The sequence below is a fragment of the Sminthopsis crassicaudata genome, chromosome 5 (genome assembly GCF_048593235.1).
Source record: "Sminthopsis crassicaudata isolate SCR6 chromosome 5, ASM4859323v1, whole genome shotgun sequence".
NCBI lineage: Eukaryota > Metazoa > Chordata > Mammalia > Dasyuromorphia > Dasyuridae > Sminthopsis > Sminthopsis crassicaudata.
Genome location: NC_133621.1, coordinates 81236550 through 81259071, shown reverse-complemented (window position 1 = coordinate 81259071; position 22522 = coordinate 81236550). Strand labels below are relative to the sequence as shown.

At 30.8% G+C, this 22522-nt stretch overlaps 1 protein-coding gene across 1 annotated transcript in view; it reads right to left on the bottom strand.

Moving 5' to 3' along the window:
* Positions 1-4709: 4709 nt before the first annotated feature.
* NCAPG2 (non-SMC condensin II complex subunit G2) overlaps positions 4710-22522 on the bottom strand; it is a 78239-nt gene continuing 60426 nt past the window's right edge. Inside the window, exons 25-28 of the mRNA XM_074267301.1 lie at positions 18555-18658; positions 17984-18084; positions 16568-16667; positions 4710-4933 (exon numbers count right to left, since the gene is read on the bottom strand). Coding sequence (XP_074123402.1) covers positions 4882-4933; positions 16568-16667; positions 17984-18084; positions 18555-18658 — 357 coding nt within the window. The 3' untranslated portion in view covers positions 4710-4881. The remainder of the gene's footprint in view (positions 4934-16567; positions 16668-17983; positions 18085-18554; positions 18659-22522) is intronic.

Below are 22522 nucleotides of genomic sequence, written 5' to 3'. Positions count from 1 at the left end.
TAAATATTTCCTTGTTTTATGAAGTCATTAGCTTCTTCATTAGGCAAAATTTTCCAGCTTTTATTCCAAGGTGTTAATGCTTCTTTCAGATTATTCTTTCACAGTTCTCATTACTTGTGCCATTTTTTCTACTCTCTTAAATTTTTTTTAAAAATTTACCTCATTAAGTTTTGTTTTCTCTCTTACAGGAATTCTGGTTGGAATTGAGTTCAAGCTATATTTTTCTTTAAGTTTTCACTTATGTTTTCAAGTCATTCTCTTCTCTTGGATTTGTGCCTTGAACTTCCCTGTCACAATTCTTTGTGATGGATTTTATTTTTGCTCATCCAGCCTAGATTTTAACTTTGGACTTTAGTTAGTACTGGGCACTTGTTAGTACTACTGACTCAGTAAACTGTGCTCACATTGTTTTTACAGCTTAAATTGGGGACTGTTTTTAGTTTTCACAAAATGACATAATCCAGGGTAAAATCTGCTTACTGCCCTCCTGGTTTAAGCCTTGCAAATTCCTCACTCTGTTTTGGGGTCTGTTTCTGATCTATTGTCTTAGTATATTGCTGCTGGGCTGAGTCACACTAGGCCTGCACGTTCAGTGACTGATATAGAACTGCAGGCACCTCTTTGGTCTGAGATTCCAGCACTGGTTTTTCCCTTGTTTGGGTAAGAACTGAATCTTCATTCTGCTTCTGGAATTAGAATCACAAACCTGCTGTATATTGTTTCTGAACCTGTTCCTTCTTCAGTACAGTTAGAGTCTGCTAGTGACTATTTGCTGCCATCCCACATGCAGATACTCCTCTCAGACCTGAGTACTGGATGACAGATCTTTTAGATGGCACTTTTTCCTGAACCATGTTCAGAAATACCCATGCTTTCTGCTCAGTCTGTGAGCACTAGAATGCAACCCTGTTCCCAAAGTCTGCAGAACTCTCTCCAATCCTATCTAAGTTAGGAAAAATGACTCACTGTAACCTTTTTGTTTTTTCTATAAAAATTCAGTCTGGTCTGTTTTCTAGATTGTTGTGGAGTTCTGGCAAGGAAGCTAGATTGTGTTCTGGCTGTTCTTCCACCCTGACTCTTCTTCCTGCTCCCTACCACTGTTGAGGATACCAACCTTATACCAGGCATACAACTTAGATGTCATCCTTCATTCCTCACTATATCACATCTCTTCTTTATACCTCGCTCTGGGAGGCTCTATTATGCTAAAAGAGTTTTCAAGTACGGTTCCAATAGGACCAGACTTAGGGTAGCTAGGTGGTTCAGTGGTTAGAGCACTGGCTCACTTAGGACCTGAATTCAAATATGTCTTCAGACACTTATTTGTGTGATCTTGACATTTTTTTTATTAAGGCTTTTTATTTTCAAAACATATGCATGGATAATTTAACACTGACCCTTGAAAAACCTTGTGTTCCAATTCCCCCCCCTTCCTCCTACTCTTCTACCCCAAGTGGCAAGCAATCCAATATATGTTACACGTTAAAAATGTTAAATCCAATATATGCATACATATTTATACAGTTATCTTGCTGTGCAAGAAAAAACAGGTCAAAAAGGGAAAAAAATAAAAATAAGAAAACAAAATGCAAGCAAATAAAAAAAAAAGCCTAAATGCTATGTACTGATCTGCACTGAGTTCCCATAGTCCTCTCTCTGGGTGCAGATGGCTCTCTTCATAACAAGATCATTGGAACTGGCCTGAATCATCTCATTGTTGAAAAGAGCCACGCCTATCAGAATTGATCATCATATAGTCTTGTTGTTGCTGTGTGTAATAATCTACTGGTTCTGCTCATTTCACTCAGTATCAGTTTATGTAAGTCTCTCCAGGCTTTTCTGAAATGCTCCTGTCGGTCATTTCTTACAGAACAATAATATTCCATAACATTCATGTACCATAACTTATTCAGCCATTCTCCAACTGATGGGCATCCACTCAATTTCCAGTTTCTTGCCACTACAAAGAGGGCTGCCACAAGCATTTTTGCATATACAAGTCCCTCTCCCTCTTTTAAGATCTCTTTGGGATATAAGCCTAATAGAATCATTACTGGGTCAAAGAGTATGCAGTTTGATAACTTAGGTCCTCTGATTCCCAAATCAGTCATCTTTATATTATCCCATTACAATCAGATATTTTTTTTCAACTAAAATAAATTAAAAAGGAAAAGAGGCAAAACAATTCAAGTAATGTATTTCAAATTTTAAAGGAAGACCTATTTATACTTCCAGGTAGTTATGTGGTTAAATGACTAATTTGCTATGCAAACAGAATCTCATTTGAGGATTTTTTTAAAATCTCAATTATTTATTATAAGAGAAGACTCTGAAGAGAAAGGGGAAAATTCAGGTGATATAAAAATAAAAGATATCAAAAAAATAGTATCAATAAAAATGTGTTTAAAAAAGAATATCAGAATAGGTTTTAAACTTAAACTGTGGGTTGATGCTGTTAAAAGAAAGCTGTTATAGATTTTCAATTCCCACACAGTTAAAATTTAGGTAAATGCTATGTGTATTTTATTGCCAGTTATCTTATTGTTTTCAATAGGAGATGTTTGATAGGAAAACTTTCAGAAAGTTTGTTTTTCAAAAACTAGTTCCCCAATGTCAAAATGACATTTAAAATAATCAAGAAATAAATATCACTACAGAAGCAAAAATAGGACTGAAAAAATACAATAAAAAACCAAAAGCATAGGCTACAACAAACATGAAGACCCATTTGAAGAAATATATTTAACAGGCAATAATGAAACTAATAAAACAAGTTTAGTGAATTGTGATGGAATAATACTGTGCTATAAGAAATGAGCTCAATGATGTTAGAAAAACATGGATAGAGTCACATAAAATAATGCAACACAAAATGAGCAGAATTAAGAGAATGTTGTATACATTAATAGCAATATTGTTTTAGTAATAACTTTGCATAATTCAGTCATTTTGGCTATTATACTCAAATTAACTATAACGAATCTATGAAGGAAGATGCTAGGAAAAGAATTGATAATTAATACATATAAAATGGTTTTATCTATATATGCATATTTGTGTCTGATGGTAGCCATCTTAAGGGACAAAGTGAAGAAAAGAAAAAAAGTTACATGATAACTATTATATATTTAAAAGGAATAGCAAGTTGTACATAATAGATTTACTGTTAATGTACCCTTTGTTTTCTTATTCTGTTATGTGATGGAAATGCTTGTTTTAGTTCTTAAGTTCAGACTAAAATTAAGAAAAAGAAAAAAAAGAAAAATATCTACATAGCCAGACTATTTTCTTATCCTATTCTACTTTGGTGAAGTTCTTTAAAGATTACTCTGAACAAGGGTTCAAAACTCCACATATTTCAAGATGAATATCTGTATTTAATAGGAAGAATGCAATTCTTAGGAGAATTAGAGAAAATAGTTGCCCAAAATACTTTAATTTAAAGTATATGGAATATTAGGAAATCAAACAGCAGAAAAATAAATTCCCAAGTTATTAGAATTCAAGACAACGTTGAATTGCCAAGACAAAAAAGAAGAGTTAATTATAAATTAAGGCAACATTTTACTTATACATCTAAGATATTAAACTTCTAAGTAATCATAAGGTATTTTTAAGTGAATAAGAGAAAAAAATGAATTTAAACTATAGTCAAGAAAGGACTATGACAGTTAAATTTTTGGCATCTGACCTTAGTGGTTTCTTTCATATTTCCTAAATCTTGTAGCCATACCACTTATTTCATCCAATCAGCAACATTTCGCCTATACTAAATGATCTTTCCAAAGGGGAATTAGTAGTACATTTCTATATATATATGAAAATATTGGTCAATTCATGTCTGCAAACAAACATAGCAATAATGGGCACTAGAGCCTTCAAAAGAGACATGAAAAATAATTAGCACTGGTATAAGGGCTGAGGATACATAGATGGCATTTTAATAATGCAAAAATGTGATGTGGTATAATATTTTTTTAATTTTAAATTTATAAAAACAAGCAGTTCCCTAACATAGGATTAAAAGGTGATTGCACATGAAACTGCAATTTATTATGTATAACTTGCTATTTCTTTTAAATTTATAAAGTTATCATGTAACTTTTTTTTCTTCTCTCTGCCCTACCCTCTTCTGCAAGATGGCTACCATTCTACATTTACTTCTATTTATCAGTTTTTTCCCTAGGTACAGATTGCATCCTCCTTTGTAGGTCTTCTGTAATTAATTTGGGTTTTTATATTAGCCAAAATGAGTGAGTTATGCAAATTGTTCTTAAACAATATTGCTATTAAATAATTCAATGTTTTCTTGATTTGGGTCATTGCACTCTACATATTTCATACAAATCTATCCATGTTTTTCTAAAATCAATAAGCACACCATTCCATTATGATCATATACAATTTGTTCAGTTGACTGGCTTCTTTTCAATTTCCAGTAGCAACCACAAAAAAGAAGTGAAAGTTCTACCAACACAATTCCTTAGGCTAGAAATTATTAATTTGATTTTTGAAAAATAACTTTCAAGTAGAGAAATATATTAAATATAATTCATTTGCTCATTATGTTTGTTTTCTGTATTTAGTTTCCTAAGGCAAGTACATATTCCCTTTTCTACACCAATAACATATAAAAATGTTTCTTTTGACTCTATCATACAGGATTATATATATATATATATTATATGGAGATACAGAAATTACACAAATTTACTAAAGATACTTTAATATCAATTGCAAGATAAAATGTGAATTTTCTGCCTCCCCACATGGTATAGATTCTTGAAAATGTAAATACAATATATACATTATATGTTTAAAATATTTTCTAAAATCAATGCTTTTTCTTCCTTTTTACACATTGGACAGATGATTCCTCGGTTATACTCTCAAAAGTTCATCCAAAATTCTAACAGAAGATTCATAAAGAGATCTGAAACAAAGAAAAAACAAACTTAGTTGCAGAAAAATAAGTGATCACTAAATGATTAAATGTGAAAATAGGAACTAAGATAATTCATTACAGCACTTTTAAAACATTTCTATTAACATCTTTTATTTTTACATTACCTTCATTTTTTAATACATCTTTCACTCCTTTACTACCCAGAGAGCTCTCCCAAGAAAGAAAGAAGGGAAGAAAAGTCCAGTTCAGCAAAACCAATGAACACAACAATCTTATCTGATAATTAACCACTATACCCATAGTTCTTCATTTCTGCAAAGATGGAAAAGAGATAAATTTTCCCAACTCTTCTCTGGGACCAAATTTGATCACTATAATTACAAAGCACTCAATTTTGTTTCTTTTTTACTTTCTTCAATTTATATTATTGTAGTCATTGTTTCCCCTAGTCCCTTACTTTTTACTTTGCTGTATGTCTTCTTTCTCTGAATTCTTTATATTCATCATTTCTTATCATATAGTAATATTTCATATATAATCACAATGTGTTTAGTTAATTCCTAATTAATGGTTACTTTCTTTGTTTCCAGTTCTTTGTTATTGCAAACAATGCTACTATGAGTATTTTAGTATAAACAAGATATTTCTGTCTTTAACTTCCTTATGGCGCATGCCCAGCAAAGAGATCTCTAGCCCAAAGGTTATAAGCATTTAGTTATAAGCATTCAAAACATAATTTTTCAAATTGTTTTTTCAGGAGGATTTAATTAACTTGTAGCTTCAACAGTCTTATGTGACTTTTTCTGAAGCATCTTTGATATTAACTATTCCCCCATTTTGTCATCTTTATCAATTTGCTGAGTGTGAGATTTGCATTTCTCTTCCAAAAGTGATTTATAGCTCATAGGTTGATAATAGTTTGCTTTTCTTTTGAAAGTTGTTTTTAATGATTATATTCATGCAGAAGGTTTTCAGTTTTATATAATTAAAATAACTTTTTTTGTTGTTCAGTTAAGATTTTGGACCATCTTCCCAACTCCCCACTATAACTGTAAATGGTACCTAATCTAGGTTCTAATGTTATGATGAGGTGACCTCTTATATTCAGGTCACATTTCATTTCTTTCTCTTTTTGCTTTTTAAAAGTCATTTATTTGAAATCAAAGAACTTTGAATCTCAGTTCCATATAACTTTCCAAGTATCAACTAGAACACATAATTCAATTAGAGCAAATAAATATATTCTTAAGCACGTATTATGTTAAAGGAACAGCATTCTTTCCCCCCACTTTTCAATAATATTTTATTTTCCTATTTTCCTAATTACATGTGACAAATTTTCGACATTCATTTTTGTAAGATTTTGAGTTCCATATTTTTTCCCTCACTCACCTCCCTTTTCCCCAAGACAGCAAGTAATCTGATATGGGTTACCTGTGTACAGTCCTTTTAAACATATTTCCATATTTATCATGTTGTATGAAAAAATTAAGATCAAAAAGGAAAAATGAGAAAGAAAAGCAACCAGAGAGAAGAATGGGAGAATTGAAACCTAGGTATGTGGGATAAGCAATGCAAAGGCATAGACAAAGTTGGAATGTCATATATGAATTATGGAGAAGGAAAGTATGAGAGGGAGAGTAATATACAATGAGGCTGAAAAAACAAGCTGTATCCAGGTTGTTTAGCACATTAAAAGTTAAACAGAGGAGTTTATATTTTATCCCATAAATAACAGGAAGCCACTGGAAATTGCCAAGTAAGTGAGTCAGTCACACAGTCAGATGCTGTGCCGTAGAAGTACTTTGGCAGCACTGTAAAGAATAGGATGGTGGAACAGGCTTGAAGCAGTGAAATCGATTAGGAGGTGGATGCAATAATGGAGGTGGATGCAATAATCTAAACAAAAGAAAACAATACTAACCTAAAGTATTAACTATGTGAAGGGAGAAAAGAGGTAGATTTTGAGAATGTTAGGTAGAAACAGGCAGATGGGGAAAGTAAATAGACGTTTGAAAGGAGAAATGATTTGGAGAAAAATACAATGAAATAAATCATTTTTGGACATTTTTAGTGGGATGTTTGCAGAACATACAATTTGAAATATCATTGGTATTAAGTGGCTGATGTTCTTGGAAGAGAAAAAATTGATTTCTTTTTTAAGTTATGATTAGAGAAAGAGTTATTGTTCTTAACACAGAAGAGGGATACTAGAGCCAAATACTGAAATAGAAGAGGACTCAGGCACTCTGACCTTTATATGTTATATAAAACCTATTATGATACAAGAAATCAATATAAAAATCCAAAAGAAAATAACTCAAGAGTTAAAAACAAAATCTCAAAGAAAAATGCAGCTTGACCACAAGATTAATTAAAAAGTCTAGAAAAAAATTAATTTCAAAGAGAAATTTAAAGTGATATTCTGAATGAAATGACAAAACTAGAGCATAAAACTGAACAAGAAACCATTGTCATTAAAAAAAAAAAAAAGACTTGGAAGAAGAAAAAGAGGTATAAAATGTTATCCAAGTAATAAGATTTCTTAAAAATTAGAAACAGGCTAATGAGAAATGAATTATTCCACAAGAAAATAGGAAATACTAAAGCAAAGTCAAAAGATTTTAAAAATAAAGAAAAAGATATAACATTTCATAACAAGTAACTTAGAAAAGAGAAAAAGGAGACATAATAACTAGACTACATGAAAGCCATGACCAAAAGAGCCTAAATATCATATTTCAAGAAGTCAAAAAAACAAAACAAAACAAAAAAAAAAAACACCTGCCCAGACATATCAGGAAAAAAGGACAAAATGAAAACAGACAGAATTTACCAATCCAACAATATGTTGTTTAAAAAAAACAACAACCCTGAAATATAAATAAATTCATGTAGAGTTAAAACAAGAGGTTAAGGCAAAATCAATTATTTATCAATTAAACTCAAAAAATCAAGCAGTAGCTTAATTTAAGAAAACAGCAAAAATAGACAAACAGGAGAATGACAGTTTACTGAAAAATACCATAAATAGTAATTTCATTTCAAAATTTAATATATATGCAGCAGAACAATATCTACTTAGAGGGAAAAACTAAAAGAATTCTAGGGAGAAAGACAGTATCAAAAAATTCTAGAAATATGTGCAATGTTCCACATTTGTGATCCTCCTGTGCAAAAGAATACATAAGTATTCTTCTCATATCTTCTTTAAAGCTAAGCTTATGCTGTATAATTTTACAATAATAACTTTTATTTATTTGTAGCAGTTATTTCTATTTACACTGTTGTCAATATCTGGTATATGGTTTTATTGGCTGCATCAGATCACTGCTAAATTTTAGAATGAATTCCCAAAGGAGGTTGTGAAAACATTTCCTGGTGAACCACAAAAGTGTGATAGATGTTAGAATTACTATAATATGATTAAGTGTTTGACAGCAGGAATATGTGTGGCCTGAACCTTAGTATCATGATAAATCTAGGAGGCATTTAGTCAGCTAGTCTAATTTAGTCTAATAAAAAAAGTCTTTTTACAAAAGAGGAAACAGATCAGAAAGGTTAAATGATTTGAAGAAGGTCACACATTTAATAAACGATGGTCTTTAAACTGAGATGTTCTGACTTCAAATGCAAAACTTTTCCCATAACATTTTACATCATAAACATTACATCGTTACAGTTTTGCCAGACTTTAGTGTAAATTATTTGTTTAAGTGGCTATTTAACCTTTCAAAATAGGTAAATTCCTTGTATGCAATAAACCTAAGAACATAAAATATCTTGAGGAAGAACTTATGTGACAAGGATTGTTTGGAAAACTGGAAAGGAGTGTGGCAAAAATGATTTTAGACTAGCTTCTTATACCACACACTACAATATAAATGGATACTCACATAAAGGACATCATTTAAAAATTGGAAGAAAGTAGATAGAAACATCTTTTACAACTTTGGCTAGATTTCTTAAGCAAACAAAGGAAGACTATAAAAGTGAAAACAGAAAATTATCATCACATGAAATTGAAAAGCCTTTGCATGAACAAAACTAATATAGCTAAGATAAGGAGGGAAACAATCCACCTGGGAGAAAAGTCTTTGCATCAAATACCTTTGATAATAGCTTGTCATCTAAGATATACATATGAGAATTACAAATATATAAGACCAATATATCAAGTTATCTAAGGATATAAGGAAACAACTCTCAAATGAAAAACTGCCAACTATCAACAACTGCACAAAAATTGTTCCAAATAACTAATAAACAAGAGAAACTCCAACAAAAATAATTCAAATAGTAAATTTTCAAAAATGAAAAAAAGATATAGTCAATACTGTGGGGTCTACAGGAAATCATATACACTTATACATATTTCGGAATTGTAAATTAGTCCAACCATTCTGGAAAGCTTATGGAACTCTGTATACTAAGAGAGTTCCTAAAATTTCATATCTGTTGACCCAGAGATCTTATGAGCAGAATATGTGGATCATATATACCTAAATATCGATAGCAAAACCTTTTCTGGTAGTAAAATCTTGGAAACAAAATAATCTTCATTTTGAGGAATGATCAAAGAGAGGTCCATAAAATGTAATGGAGATATTACTGTGCTGTGAGAAATGACAACTATGAAGAATTCAGAGGATGAGATACAACTTATATGAACTGACACAGATTGAAGTGTAAACAGCACAGGAAAATATACAGAATAACCACAATGTAAATGGAAATAAAACAAAACTGAATGGTGGGTAAAGTGACCTAACTTGTCCCTAGGAAAAACAAAGTTGACAAAATATATCTCTCTCCAGTTAATGAACAAGTAGAAGACTTAGCTTATGGAATATTTGCCATGTCGTCACACATGGCTAACTGTTCTGTTTGATTTCACTATACTTTTTCTCTTTTTTAAAAAGATCTTTGTTACTAGGTTTTCTGGAATAAACACAATCAGAAGTGAATGTAATGTAAAAATAAAAAGCTCTCAATTTTTTTAAAAAATGAATTTATAATTGTATTTAGCATATACTTTAACATATATTGGACTACCTGCCATCGAGGGAAGGAGGTGGGGGGAAGGAGGGTAAAGGGGGGAACAGAAAGTTTTGCAAGGGTTGATGTTGAAAAATTACCTATGCATATGTTTTATAAATAAAAAAGCTATAATAATAATAATTTTTAAAAATGAATTTATATCAAACATCATAAGGAAAAATGCCACTTCTGAACCCAACTTTAAATAACTATAATACATTGTTGTTTTGTCATTAATAAAATAGTCCTGAATCTTTTACACGCTGCCTGTATGACTCTGGGAAAATAACTCATCCTTTTGGTGTCCTCAGGCAACTCTCAAAGACTGTTACAGAGAATACACACTGATAGGGGAAGTTCTGTACTTGGAACTCTCTATACATTTGAAATCAAATGTCTAATAAAAAACAAACAGGACTAGTAAAGAGAGATTTTTTTCCAACTTAAAATGTATTCTTCTATTTCTTTGTGGTTAGCTTCAAATAAAGGCATTTTCATCACATTAGAAGTTTTCACCAGTCCTATTTTTTTTTTTGAGACATGTAGAACTCCTTCAAAGATCCAGCTATAAAAAAAAAAAGTTTAAAGCTATTCTTCACTATAAAAAAACAAGAAAAAATGATTATTTAATTGTTGCTTTATTAAAGAAATAAACTTCTTGACACAAAGTGTTTTTGCCTGAAATTTAGGACTATAAAAAAAGTTAATCAACTCTTTCTACTAGTTAACATCAAGGAAATGTTAACTGTCAAAGAACTTACTGCTCCTATGTCTCACAATTTTAAATTCCTATTGTTTTTTGACTAAAATTGAATCTTGTAGCTACAAAGAATTTTAGAAATCATATAGCTGACCAAGATTCTCTTCTCTGACATTCCCAATAAATGGTCATAGAGACTCACCTTAAAGGTTTCCAGGGAAGAGGAGCCTATTACCTCCTTTGGCAGCTCATGGCTAAATCTCTTTGCAACTGTAACCCATTGCTACTACTTCTGTTCTCTAGGGTCAAACAATATAAATTTAGTCCCACAGAATTATAATTTGAGAGAAGGAAAGGACCACTACAGCCATGTACTGAAATCCATATAAGAAAGGATTTCAAGACTTTCTTTAAGATAATCCTTCATAAACCTGAAGACTGTTATCATCCCTCATCATCAGTTTTCCTTTCTTAAGGTAAAATATCTATATTTCCTCCTATAGAACGTTGAATATAATGGTTTTCAATCTTCTCAAGTTCCAAATTGCCTTTTTCTAGATATGATGCAATATTAATTCAATTCAGCTCTATTTGTTGTAGTCAAATACTATTTGACATTTTTATTATAAACAAAATATTAATATTTTATTATAAAGCAGTTCATTAGATGTTTAGTAGGAACTTGTATTTCAGACAATATCACTTATGTTTAAAGGGCCACTTATAAAAAAATGCATTAGAAAAAGGGTATTAGTTAAGCTAACATGCTAGCTCTGCACATAAGACTTTATATGAACACAAACAATTTTTGCATAATAAAATTAAGGTTATTTTGCTGATCCTAAAATGCTAATCAGTCTCACAGCACATTAATACATATTTGGACATCAGCACTTTGTTTTGTCTGTGTCTGGTTTATAAGTCAATCAAGTACAGCTAAAAAGAAAATTGCACTGGATCTTCTCACTAATAATGACAACAATACACATAACTATTTGGCAATTAATTATTATTGCATTAGCTTCTCTTGAGAAAATTTGCTCAATTTACAGCATTTTATTCAGAGTAAAGAAAAGTAAATGCAATGAACAGCAAATTTTTATTCAAAACCCAATAGGCCAATCCTAACTGCTAACTCTGCTGGAAAGAAAATTAAATTACAGTTAAGGAAACATACTTCTCCCCTCCCTCCCCAATTAATGTCTTAATCCCTGAATTAAGAAATGGATTAATATTCCAAAACAATCCTACACAATACGGACTTATTTCAACTTTATTTCTCAAGTCAACATTAGGTTTATTATTTTAAAAAAAAATTATTTTGGAATGAAATCACTATGGAAAAAAAATTTCTAATCATGTTGCCAGCTTCCATGAGAATAAATTTCCAAAGATGCTTCCTCTTATAATTTTCTTTGAAAAATACTGACAATCACTAGGCATTATTCTTTAGTCTTCATTATGAGGTATCCAAAATAATAAGTTCAACATTAAAAAGATAGTTATAACGAATATGATTGTTGGAATGAAAAAATTTAAATCAGGAGAAAGCAAATCATTTGAAAAGCTAAACTGTACAGCATAATGTTAAATGAAACATTAACTATTAACTACTAAGAATTATTACTGAATGGATTTTTCTACATTGATTTACATTCTTAGGAAAATGTACCTAAAGACAAAAATGTAAAATTTAAGTTTAAGATTACTTTTCCATAGACTAATGAGATCATAGTCTTGATCTGATGTCCAACTTGCCTAAACAAAATAATATTTAATAAATATTAAATTTTATATAGCTACATGGCGTAAAATATTCTAAAGAACACATAAAGCATCATTAAGACAACACAATAACTATTTACAATTATTTAAAAACACAGGAGATCATCATTTAGTATCCTAGAACACCAAAAGCTTGAGTCAATTATGAGTGACTAAAAATTTAACAGTAAGATGCTTGGTAAATTTTGCCTGTCAGGAGAACACTGCCATTAAGATATATTCATGTAAAATACCACTAAAAGTATTCAAGACTTATAAGATTGGAGAAGTGTGAAAGAAAGAACAAATGGACAATGTGTTCTACTGGTACCCCCAAGAAAAAAATCCTTCATGAAAAAAAAAATCTATGGAAAGACATGGATGAGAATTTAACTTATTTTAAAACCATTCAGTTTTTAAAAATCCGAAATTGATCAATCAACAAGCATTCATTAATTAACATACACCTTATATATACCAGGACTATGCTAGGCACCAGGAACACAGGTATAAAAAAATGAAACAAATAATCCTTACTTAAAAGGAATTTACATTGTGATTGGGAGGACGTCTATATATGTGTATGTATGTGTGTATATATACGTGTGTGTATACAGTACGAATATAACATTAATAAATACAAATATAGTTAATCTTCAAACTAAATACAAAAGACTTAGGGTAATAGGTACTGGGGAAATAGCTAGAAAAGATTTGAGCAAAAGGTTTCAAGCATATGTTTCTTAAGCTACATCTTAAGGTAAGAAAGATAATTCTATGAGGTGGAAATAAAGAGGACTCGCATATTCTATCTGTGAGGGTTCCATGGCAGAGGCACAGAGAAGGGAAATGGAATGTTTTGTAGAAAACCAAGAGAAGGCAAATTTGACTAGATCAAAAAGTACAGGAAGGAAAATAATATAGAATGAGACTAGAAAGATAGGATAGAGCCAGGTTGCTTAAGGCTTCAAAAGCTACACAAAGGAGTTTACATTTTTTTCCCCTATAGATAAGAACCACTTGGAATTGATTTAATGGAAAAATCACATGGTCAGATCTATGCTTAAGGAAAAATACCTTGGCAGCACTTTGGAGGATAATCTATGCAGAGAGACTTGAGGAAAAGAGATTATAATATGGGTAAAAGAAGTCTTAATGTGGTGGTTGTTTAAAAAAAAAAAAAAAAAAAAGAGAGAGAGAGAGAGAGAGAGAGAGAGAAGGGGTTGGTTTTGAGAAAAGTTGTAGAGGTAGAATTGCAAGCTGTATCAAATGATTGCAATATGTGAAGTGAGAGTGAAAAGTCAAGGAGTATGTCAAATTTGTGAACCTTCAGAAATGAGAAGTATGGTCATGCAAACAAACCTGTACTTGAACAGCAATCAATGAAAATACAACATGGAACTAAGTTAGTTAGATCTGGATTCCATAAAATTAAATCTTTTTATTTCAGCCAGAAATTATACACATGAAGTAGGGCACTACAAACTATCACTATCTTTCTGCAGATAAACTTAAAAATAGAATATAATCTAACATGTGACTAAGTAGTAAAGTCAATCAGCCCAAACATAGCCATCAAATATTTATATTTATATGAATAATGAGTATAACACAATATAATTTTTTCAATGACAACAGTATTACTTAAAATTTTTTTGGAATTCTTTTTTGTGAGATCCAATTGAAATAAATCCTTGACCAAATGGCATGCTTTTAAGAAAACCAACTTAATCATGGTAAAATTACAAAATATTATTTCCTTGCTACTGCCCTGCTTTGTTATGTTTCCTCTCAAAGAACCACAGAATCCGAGAGATAAAAGACAACTGAGAGTTCATATAGTACAAGTCAACAAGCATTTATTAAACAATTACTATATGTTAGGTCCTATGCTAAGCACTGGAGATAAAAAGACTTTTCTTTTTGTTCCTGTCTCCAAATTGCTCAGATTCTAATGGGCTGACAACATGCAAACAACTAAGTAATATGAAATATATACAGGATAAACTGACAGTAATCTCAGAGAGAAGGCATTAGCATTAAGGGGATAGAGAAAAGCTTCTTGCAGATGGTGGGATAATTGAAAACAGATTTTCCACAAGATCTCTAGGTATAAGTAATTCTTCATCCTCTATTCTATCAGTGACATTAACCCTTGTGTTTCTTACTTCCAAGTTTCTACTCAACACTGGCCTTTTCACCAGGAAGTTCTCTATTTCATCAAAGATAAATTCCTCTCCCTTAAGGATTATACATAAGTTTTGCTAGGTTCTTTTTTTATTTTAAGCCTAGATATTTTGCTTTCTGAAAAAATCACATTCTAAACTCTCCATTCTTTTATTAATGATTGCTAAAATTTTTCTCATCCTGACTATGCCTCTTTGGTACTTGAATTCTTAATTTTTAGCTGTTTACAGTATTTTCCATTAATCTGGAAGTTCAAGGTTTTTGGTTATAATGTTTTGATTATAAGGTTCATTTTGGGATTTCTTTCAAGAAGTGATGACTTGTGGATTTCTTTTTCTATTTTCACTTTTCCTTTCAGTTCTAAGGCACCTACATAATTTTCTTTTACGATTTCGGGAAATACTTTCTAGGTCCTTTTTGTTTGTCATGCTTTTCAAAGTAGTCCAATGAATATTAAATTATCTTTCCTTTGATGTGTTTTCCACATCAGTTGTTGTTTATATGAGTTATTTAGACTTTCTTCAAATTTTTAATAATTGTGATTTTATTTTAATATTTACTGTTGTCTCATGGAGTCATTAACTACTTTTTGATCATTATAATTTAAAAGATTCTGTTCTTTGGTAGATTTTTTAGACCTCATTTCAAGCTTTTAATTCTCTAATTCTATCTTCCATACTTCTCATTTCTTTTCTAAATGGTTCCTCTACTACTCTCATTTTTCCCCCCAAATCTTTCCTCTAATGATCTAATTTTATTTATAAAATAATTTTAACTCTTTCTTTTAAACTCTTGCTTTCACTAAGTGAAAGCCCATCAGTTAGGGAATGGCTGAATATGTTATGGTATATGAATGTAATGAAATATTACTGTTCTATTAAAAACTCTTCAGCAGGAAGATTTCAAAAAGGCCTGGAAAGACTTATAAGAATTTATGCGAAATGAAGTGTGTAGAACCAGGAGAACATTGTACACAGCAACAACAAGATTAGGTTATAACGAATTCTGAAGGACTTGGCTCTTTTCAACAATGAGATAATACAGGGCAATTCCAATAGACTTGTGATGGAGAAAGTCATCTGCATCCAGAAAGAGGACGATGTGGATTGAATGTGGATTACATTTTCCTTTTCTGTTGTGGTTTGTTTGCTTTTTTTTTTTTTCTTTCTCAATTTTTTTTCCTTTTTGATCTGATTTTTCTTGTGCAGCATGATAATTGTGAAAAATGTTTAGAAAAATTGAACATATTTAACCTATATTGAATTACTTGCTGTTTGGTAGAGGAGGTGTGGGGGGAAAGGAGGCAGAAAAATTTGCAACACAACGTTTTGCAAGGTAAATGTTGAAAATTTGCATGTATTTTGAAAAATAAAAAGCTATTATTAAATTTTTTTTAAAAAAAGAGTTAAAAAATAAATAAATAAACTCTTGCTTTCATTTCTTCTAAGAATTGTAGTTGAAGTATGGTTTTCTTTGAGCTTTGATTATACAGGTTTTGGTGGAATTTTCTTCTCAGTATGGGTCAGCAATATCTTTGTTCTTATAATAGCCTATATAGTTCTTATAATAGCTCTTTTTGTTTGATCATTCTTCCAGCTTTATTTCCTGACTAGAATTCGAGTCAAGGCCAAGCCATGCACATATCTGGAAGAAGTGTTAGGATTAAATCTAGTCCTTAACTATGACTGCCCTTTGGTAGTGAGTGAATGAATGAATGAATGAATGAATGAATGGATGAATGAATGAACAAATAAATAAATATATAATTGTACTTGTTTTAAAGAAGAATAAAACAATTTAAATCTGTATATAATAAAATTGATTCAAACAGATATAAACTTAAGCTTTCTAATATTTAGCGGCAGGGACCAATAAACTAAGGTACTTTTATTTAAATACACTTAGATTATAAACTAAATTTTGACTATTATTGTTTCTGTCAATAAATATTGTTTTATTTAGCTTTTTACCTTTCAATGCTATCTTCTTCCAAGGTAATTTCCATGTATTTGTTCAGTATTCTTTGAATAGTGGCAGCAGCATCCTTAACCTTCAGATCTTTATGTTTACCTGTTTAAAGAAGTTGCATTAAAAGAGACACAAAACATCATAAGATTATATATCTCAACATCTATATATTTACAAGGACAGAAAGATTGTGATTTTTCTCATCAGAGTATGTGCTCTGCCATCATGGAAAGGACATTGGATTTGGAGTCAAAGGACCTGGTTTAAATTCCAGCTCTACTACTTATTCTTTATTTGACCTTGGGCAGGTCATTTGAATTCTGAGTCTATTTCTTCATTTGTAAAATAGAGGCTGGACTAGACAACTTCTAATGTTTCTTCTAGCTCTAAAGCTGTAGTTCCATCTAATTTTTTTAATGTGTAAAGACTCATAAACAAACATGAAATTTCAAGGATTGCATTCCTTATGTTCTTAAAAATTTGATTCTTTTACAACTCCAGATAAAAAGTTATATGCTTATCATTTGTACATTCTATAAAGTAATATTGTAAATTCCAGATCACTTGCACTTTTTCCAATTAAAGATTACTAAATGCATTATATGTATATATATATATATTTTTTACATATAGATATGTACATATACACACACAATTTTAGAAATACAAAGATGAAAAAAGACAGAATCCCTGTCCTTAAGAAACTTAAGAATCTACTCCAACATAGATAATTAAAATTGAAATAAAAATAAAGGATAGATATAAAGTATTCAAAGAAAATGTGAAAAGTAAAGGAAAATTTGAAAAATAGAAAAATTTGACTGGGGAAATTGAGGGAAAGATGCAGAGAAGGAGACAGGAACTGAAGGAAGGGAAGTCTCTTAAAGAAGAGACTGTGAAAAAAAATAGGTTTCACTGGAATGTAAGGTCAGTGAGCTAACAGTATGACATTAAAGACAAAAAAAAACTAATGTGAGGGAAGTAATAATACCACTATACTCTGTTTTGGTCAAGAGAGGTAAACTGTACTCCTTCTGGGCACCATATTTTACGAAAAACATTAAAAGATCAAAAGAATCTAGATTTTTTTCTTACTATAATATTTTCATCTATAAATGTTGTGTGTATTTGTGTATGTATGCATAGGTTGTGTATGTGTGGGTTGTGCATGTGTCTTGTGTTTGAAGAAACAAGAGAGTAACACATTGAGCTCTTAGGTAATTGTCCAAAAGATTGAGAGGTTAAATGGCTAGTCCTGGGTTACAAATCCAATGTATGTCAAAGTTTAGGTTTGAACTCAGGGCTTTCTAACTTTGAGGCTGGCACTCTATCTACTACACCATGCTGCAAATGAATTTCAAAGTCCTACATGTTATGATGTGAAGTCACAAAAAATCAAGGAAAAGTATTTGACTTACCTTTACTAATAATCACAATCATAGATACAACTGCTGTGAGGCAAACAATGCCTTCAATTTCTTCAGAAGCTATGCATATTGTCAATTCTTCTACGAATGATCTGTTTTTTTAAAAAAAATGTATTTATAAATATGCCCACTATGGAAATACATGAGTTAAACTGGCCTGTGTGTGTGTGTGTGTGTATGCGCACGTGCACACGCGCGTGCATACATGTACTCTAACAATGGTCAGAAATTATAAGAACGGTCAGTTAAATAATTTGTGTGAATTCACTGTAAAAATAAAAATTATTCATAAACAAAAATGAAGTATTTAAAAGAAAATCATTATATATTAAAATGTAATAGCAATTATAGGTCAGACTTAAAGATTTTTTATAAACCATATTTATGGCGTAAATGTGCAAGAAAGAAAAGTGGCCCATATTAAAACATAAATTCAGCAACAAAAACTGCTAAAGATTTTATTCTTAAAGAAAAATGAGTCTGAAATTTTCAGATGAGAATAATGAAATAAGATCACTGAAAGGTGTGATAAAAATTTCAAAACAAAGTAAAAATGTTTTACCTGATTACATTTAAAGACTTCATTATGACTCCCATTAAACATCTTGAGAATGGTGGAAGATCAGAAAGACATTTGGGTATTATAAATTCTTCTGCATCTGAAATCTAGTAGGAAAATTTTAAATTAAATATATGAACTAATACATAAGCAACAATTTATAACTAAAATGAGCCCACTGCTTAGCTACTTTTCAGCATACTTTGAAAACTATCCCCTATTTGAAATAAATTTTCAATTTTTATTAAGTAAAATAGCTATAGTAGGTAATATAGCACAAAGAACATAAAGACAGCATAACATATAAAACATCTACTATATAGCATATAGAACAGGTAGCTGTAAGAATGCAATTAAAGAAAAAGTCTTTGCCAAAAAACAAACACTATCTTAGTTTGTCAAGCAAGTCTTTGATATAAACTCAGTAACTGCAGCAGAACCTATTTCAGATCTAAGGTCACTCTCCAAATTGGCATTACTTTAGACTAAAGGATGAATGATTGGAGAAGAGGAAAAAAAGAAGAAAATTTCCAAACCCATCTCTAAATGGAAATACACAAAACAACTGTTTTTTGTAAATTTGAATTTCTTGTTTTATGTTGCCCCTTAAACCTTCTTGGCCCCTTTTGTATTTTTGTCCTCATATATTCCTCCCCCAAACTATCAGCTCTCCAACTTTCCAGATGGGAAAAAAAGTGGTAAAACATATATGCCTATTTTTAATCATGTAAACCTATTCTTCCTCTCTTCTAGTATTCAAAGAAAAGGTATTCTGTGAATTTTCTCTAAAAAGAATTACAAAAAAGATAGAAAAACCTTATATAAACTGCTAACAAAGTTAAGGGAATAGAACTACAATATGAAACAGTTAAAGTATAAACTTTAAAGACAAACAGTTCTGAAAGAACTAGGAATTCTGATCAACAAAATAGAACCAATCATTTAGATAAGACTATACATGAAACATGCAACCCAGGAAGAAACAACCTTCCAAGCAGAAAAGTGATGAACTCAAATTCAGACTGAAGCATATTTTTCTGACATGGCTAATGTGGGAATTTGTTTTCTTTTGACTATACATATTTGTAACAACATGTTTTATGTATTTTTCTTAGTAGGTAAGGGAGGAGATGATAGAAGAAAAATAGAACTGAAATAAAAATTATAGTTTTAAAAAAAATGTAACATCTTGAGATCAAGAAGCATTTTCCAATTTAATTGTATGCTATTTCTGGTACAGTTCTTCATATCTAGCTGCTTAAAGTACTGCAAAGCACATATATGTATAGAAAGATCATTTTGGTTATTACATATAAAGATATTCTTCATAAAGCCTTTCAATTAATTTGAAATTTACTTGAAATCTTGTTTTTAAAAGTTAAAGGTTCTTAACTGTACTATGGTCTATAAAGTTAAGCTGTGGGGAAAATAAATTTGTTCTTAAATACTGTCTACATTCTGTTTCTACCATGTCCTAATTGGAATTAGACAAATTAAATTCCTGGAATGTAGGGACTGTCTCAGTCTTTGTATTTGAACCCAGCCACTTTTCTACAGCCTAGTACAGTATTTAACACATAGCTGGCACTCAGTAAATGCCTACTGATTGTCTAGGAGGATGTTACTGATAGCATATATATACATAGGATGATTTAAGTACAGCATAATTAAAATGTGCTGAATAAGTAAATGAGTAATTACTGCAAAAAGGGTAAAAGGTGGGATACTCCTGAAGGCATTCCTGAAGACATTTGGTGCATTCTTAGACATATCTGAACTGTTTTAAGTATAACATTAAACATAGTTTAGCAAAAAAGGGGAAAAGGAGATTTTGAATGGAAAAATATATGGAGAGTACAATAGAATAGTAAACAGAGGCCAATAAACAGAATGGCAAAGGGTCTCAAAGCCATGTAATGAGGCTTGGCTGAAAAAGCTGGATATTGGAAGAAAAAAAGAATAATAGCTGCCTTCAAATGTTTAAGAGCTGTCACATGGAAGAGAGATTCAATTTCTGTTTTTCTTCAGAGTAAAACCAAGAGCAATGAGCAAAAGCTATAAAGAGACAAATTTTGGCTAGATGTCAAGAAAAACTTCTTAAAAGTATAGCTGTTTAGAGTGTAAATAGGCTGCTACTGTGAAAAGCCATGAATTTTCCTTTTTAGGAAGTCTTTAAGCTGATGCTGGATACCTACCTGGCTCCTTTCAGGTGTATGTTTTATTAGATAGACTCTGGGGGCTTATTCAACTCTCAAATTCTGTTTATTGGGCATGAAGTCAGAAGACACATCTTCTGGAGTTTAAATCTGTCCTTAGATACTTATGTAACTCTAGGCATATCACTTAAACCTGTTTGCCTCATTTCTTCAATTTGTAAAATGAGTTAAAGAAGGAAATGGCAGAGTACTTCAGTATCTTTGTCAAGAAAACCCTGAAAAGGGTCATGAAAAGTTAGATACAACTAAAAACAAATGAACCATAAAATATACATTACGATTCTCAATCATTTTATTGATAATTATGCATATGAAATGCTCATTCCTATACAAACAAATGTCTCATAATCCTCATTACCTTTACCCCCACAATTCTAATTTTATAGCTATAAAGTGGGTTGCCTCACCAAGATTCAAAGTTATTCTAAGCTAAAAAACTCAAAGTTTTAATTCATTAGGCTCCCTTGATATGTTGTTTGTAATTCTTGAGTTAATATTCTATTGACAGAACTTGAGATAAGTGATGAATTTAATAATAACTATTTTTTAAAATATATATATATATATATATATATAAATAAAACTAATTTTTTTTAATAACCCCTTCCTGGTTTATTCCTGGTCATTTTCTGTTTCTGGACCCTCAAAAACCTCTCAAGCTTCAATCTTTGGAACTATGTTCACTATTCCTTCTTTATTTATTTTTTTAAAATGCAATATCTAATCTTATCCACATTCTAAACTTTTTGAGTTCAAGGCCAGAATACTTTCTTTTTATCTCTACAGGAAAAAAGAAATCTTCTTTGCTTGGATCCATCTCACCTAACTTGTGGATAGAGGCCAAGGAAATGGAATCAAGGTCTGCATGGGAATGCAAATTATGAGATGGATAAGCACAAGAATGAGGAAGGAATAGACCTAAAAACTGAGTTCAAGTTTGTCCTACTTTGTGGCCTGAAACCACATAACCAGACAAAAATAATGGGATACCAACATCAGAGTAAGATAGTAAGAATCAATCAGGTAATTAGGCAAACCCTGAAGTATATCAAACAGATAGGAAGATTTAACAACTGACAAAGTGAGAAAGAGGGTAAGTATAAATAATTCAGTAGAAGAAAGGTACAGGCACTTAGGTTATATAAAACAGAAGCCAAGTAGAATCTGCATCAAATACTACTATATCAAAAGGTCAGAAACAGAACCAGAATGTTATGAGAGACCTTAAAAATCACCTATTCCAACTTCCACATTTTACCAATCAGCAAATTGAGACTTGTAGTGGTAAAGTGATTTGCCCAATTTAATAATAAACTACTAGGACAGTTAACACTAGAAATCAATGTTCTTATAAGCCCAGATTTCTATCTACTGTATTATAGGAACAAAGAGAAGTTAAGTGCTGATTTAAAATGGACTACAATTTTTAACTGATTGCTAATCATTCTTTGAAGGAACAGTAACAATAATAAATAATGAGCTCAGATTTTTTTACTGTGGTAAAAGGGGTGGTCCTAAACAATTATTTAACAGTTATGTAAAACAAGCAAACAAAAAAATCAACTCTTATTTTTCTTAGTCAACAAGGAACCAAACAATTAGTAATTCACTTTTTTTTTTTAGAAACCAGAATTCCATCTCTAAAGAAGAGTTGAGAAATGCTTTGCCATCAATACATCTTATCATATTTGTTATAGCAGAAATTTGTGTGACATATTATACTATACTTAATAATATCACCCGATCTTTTATGGT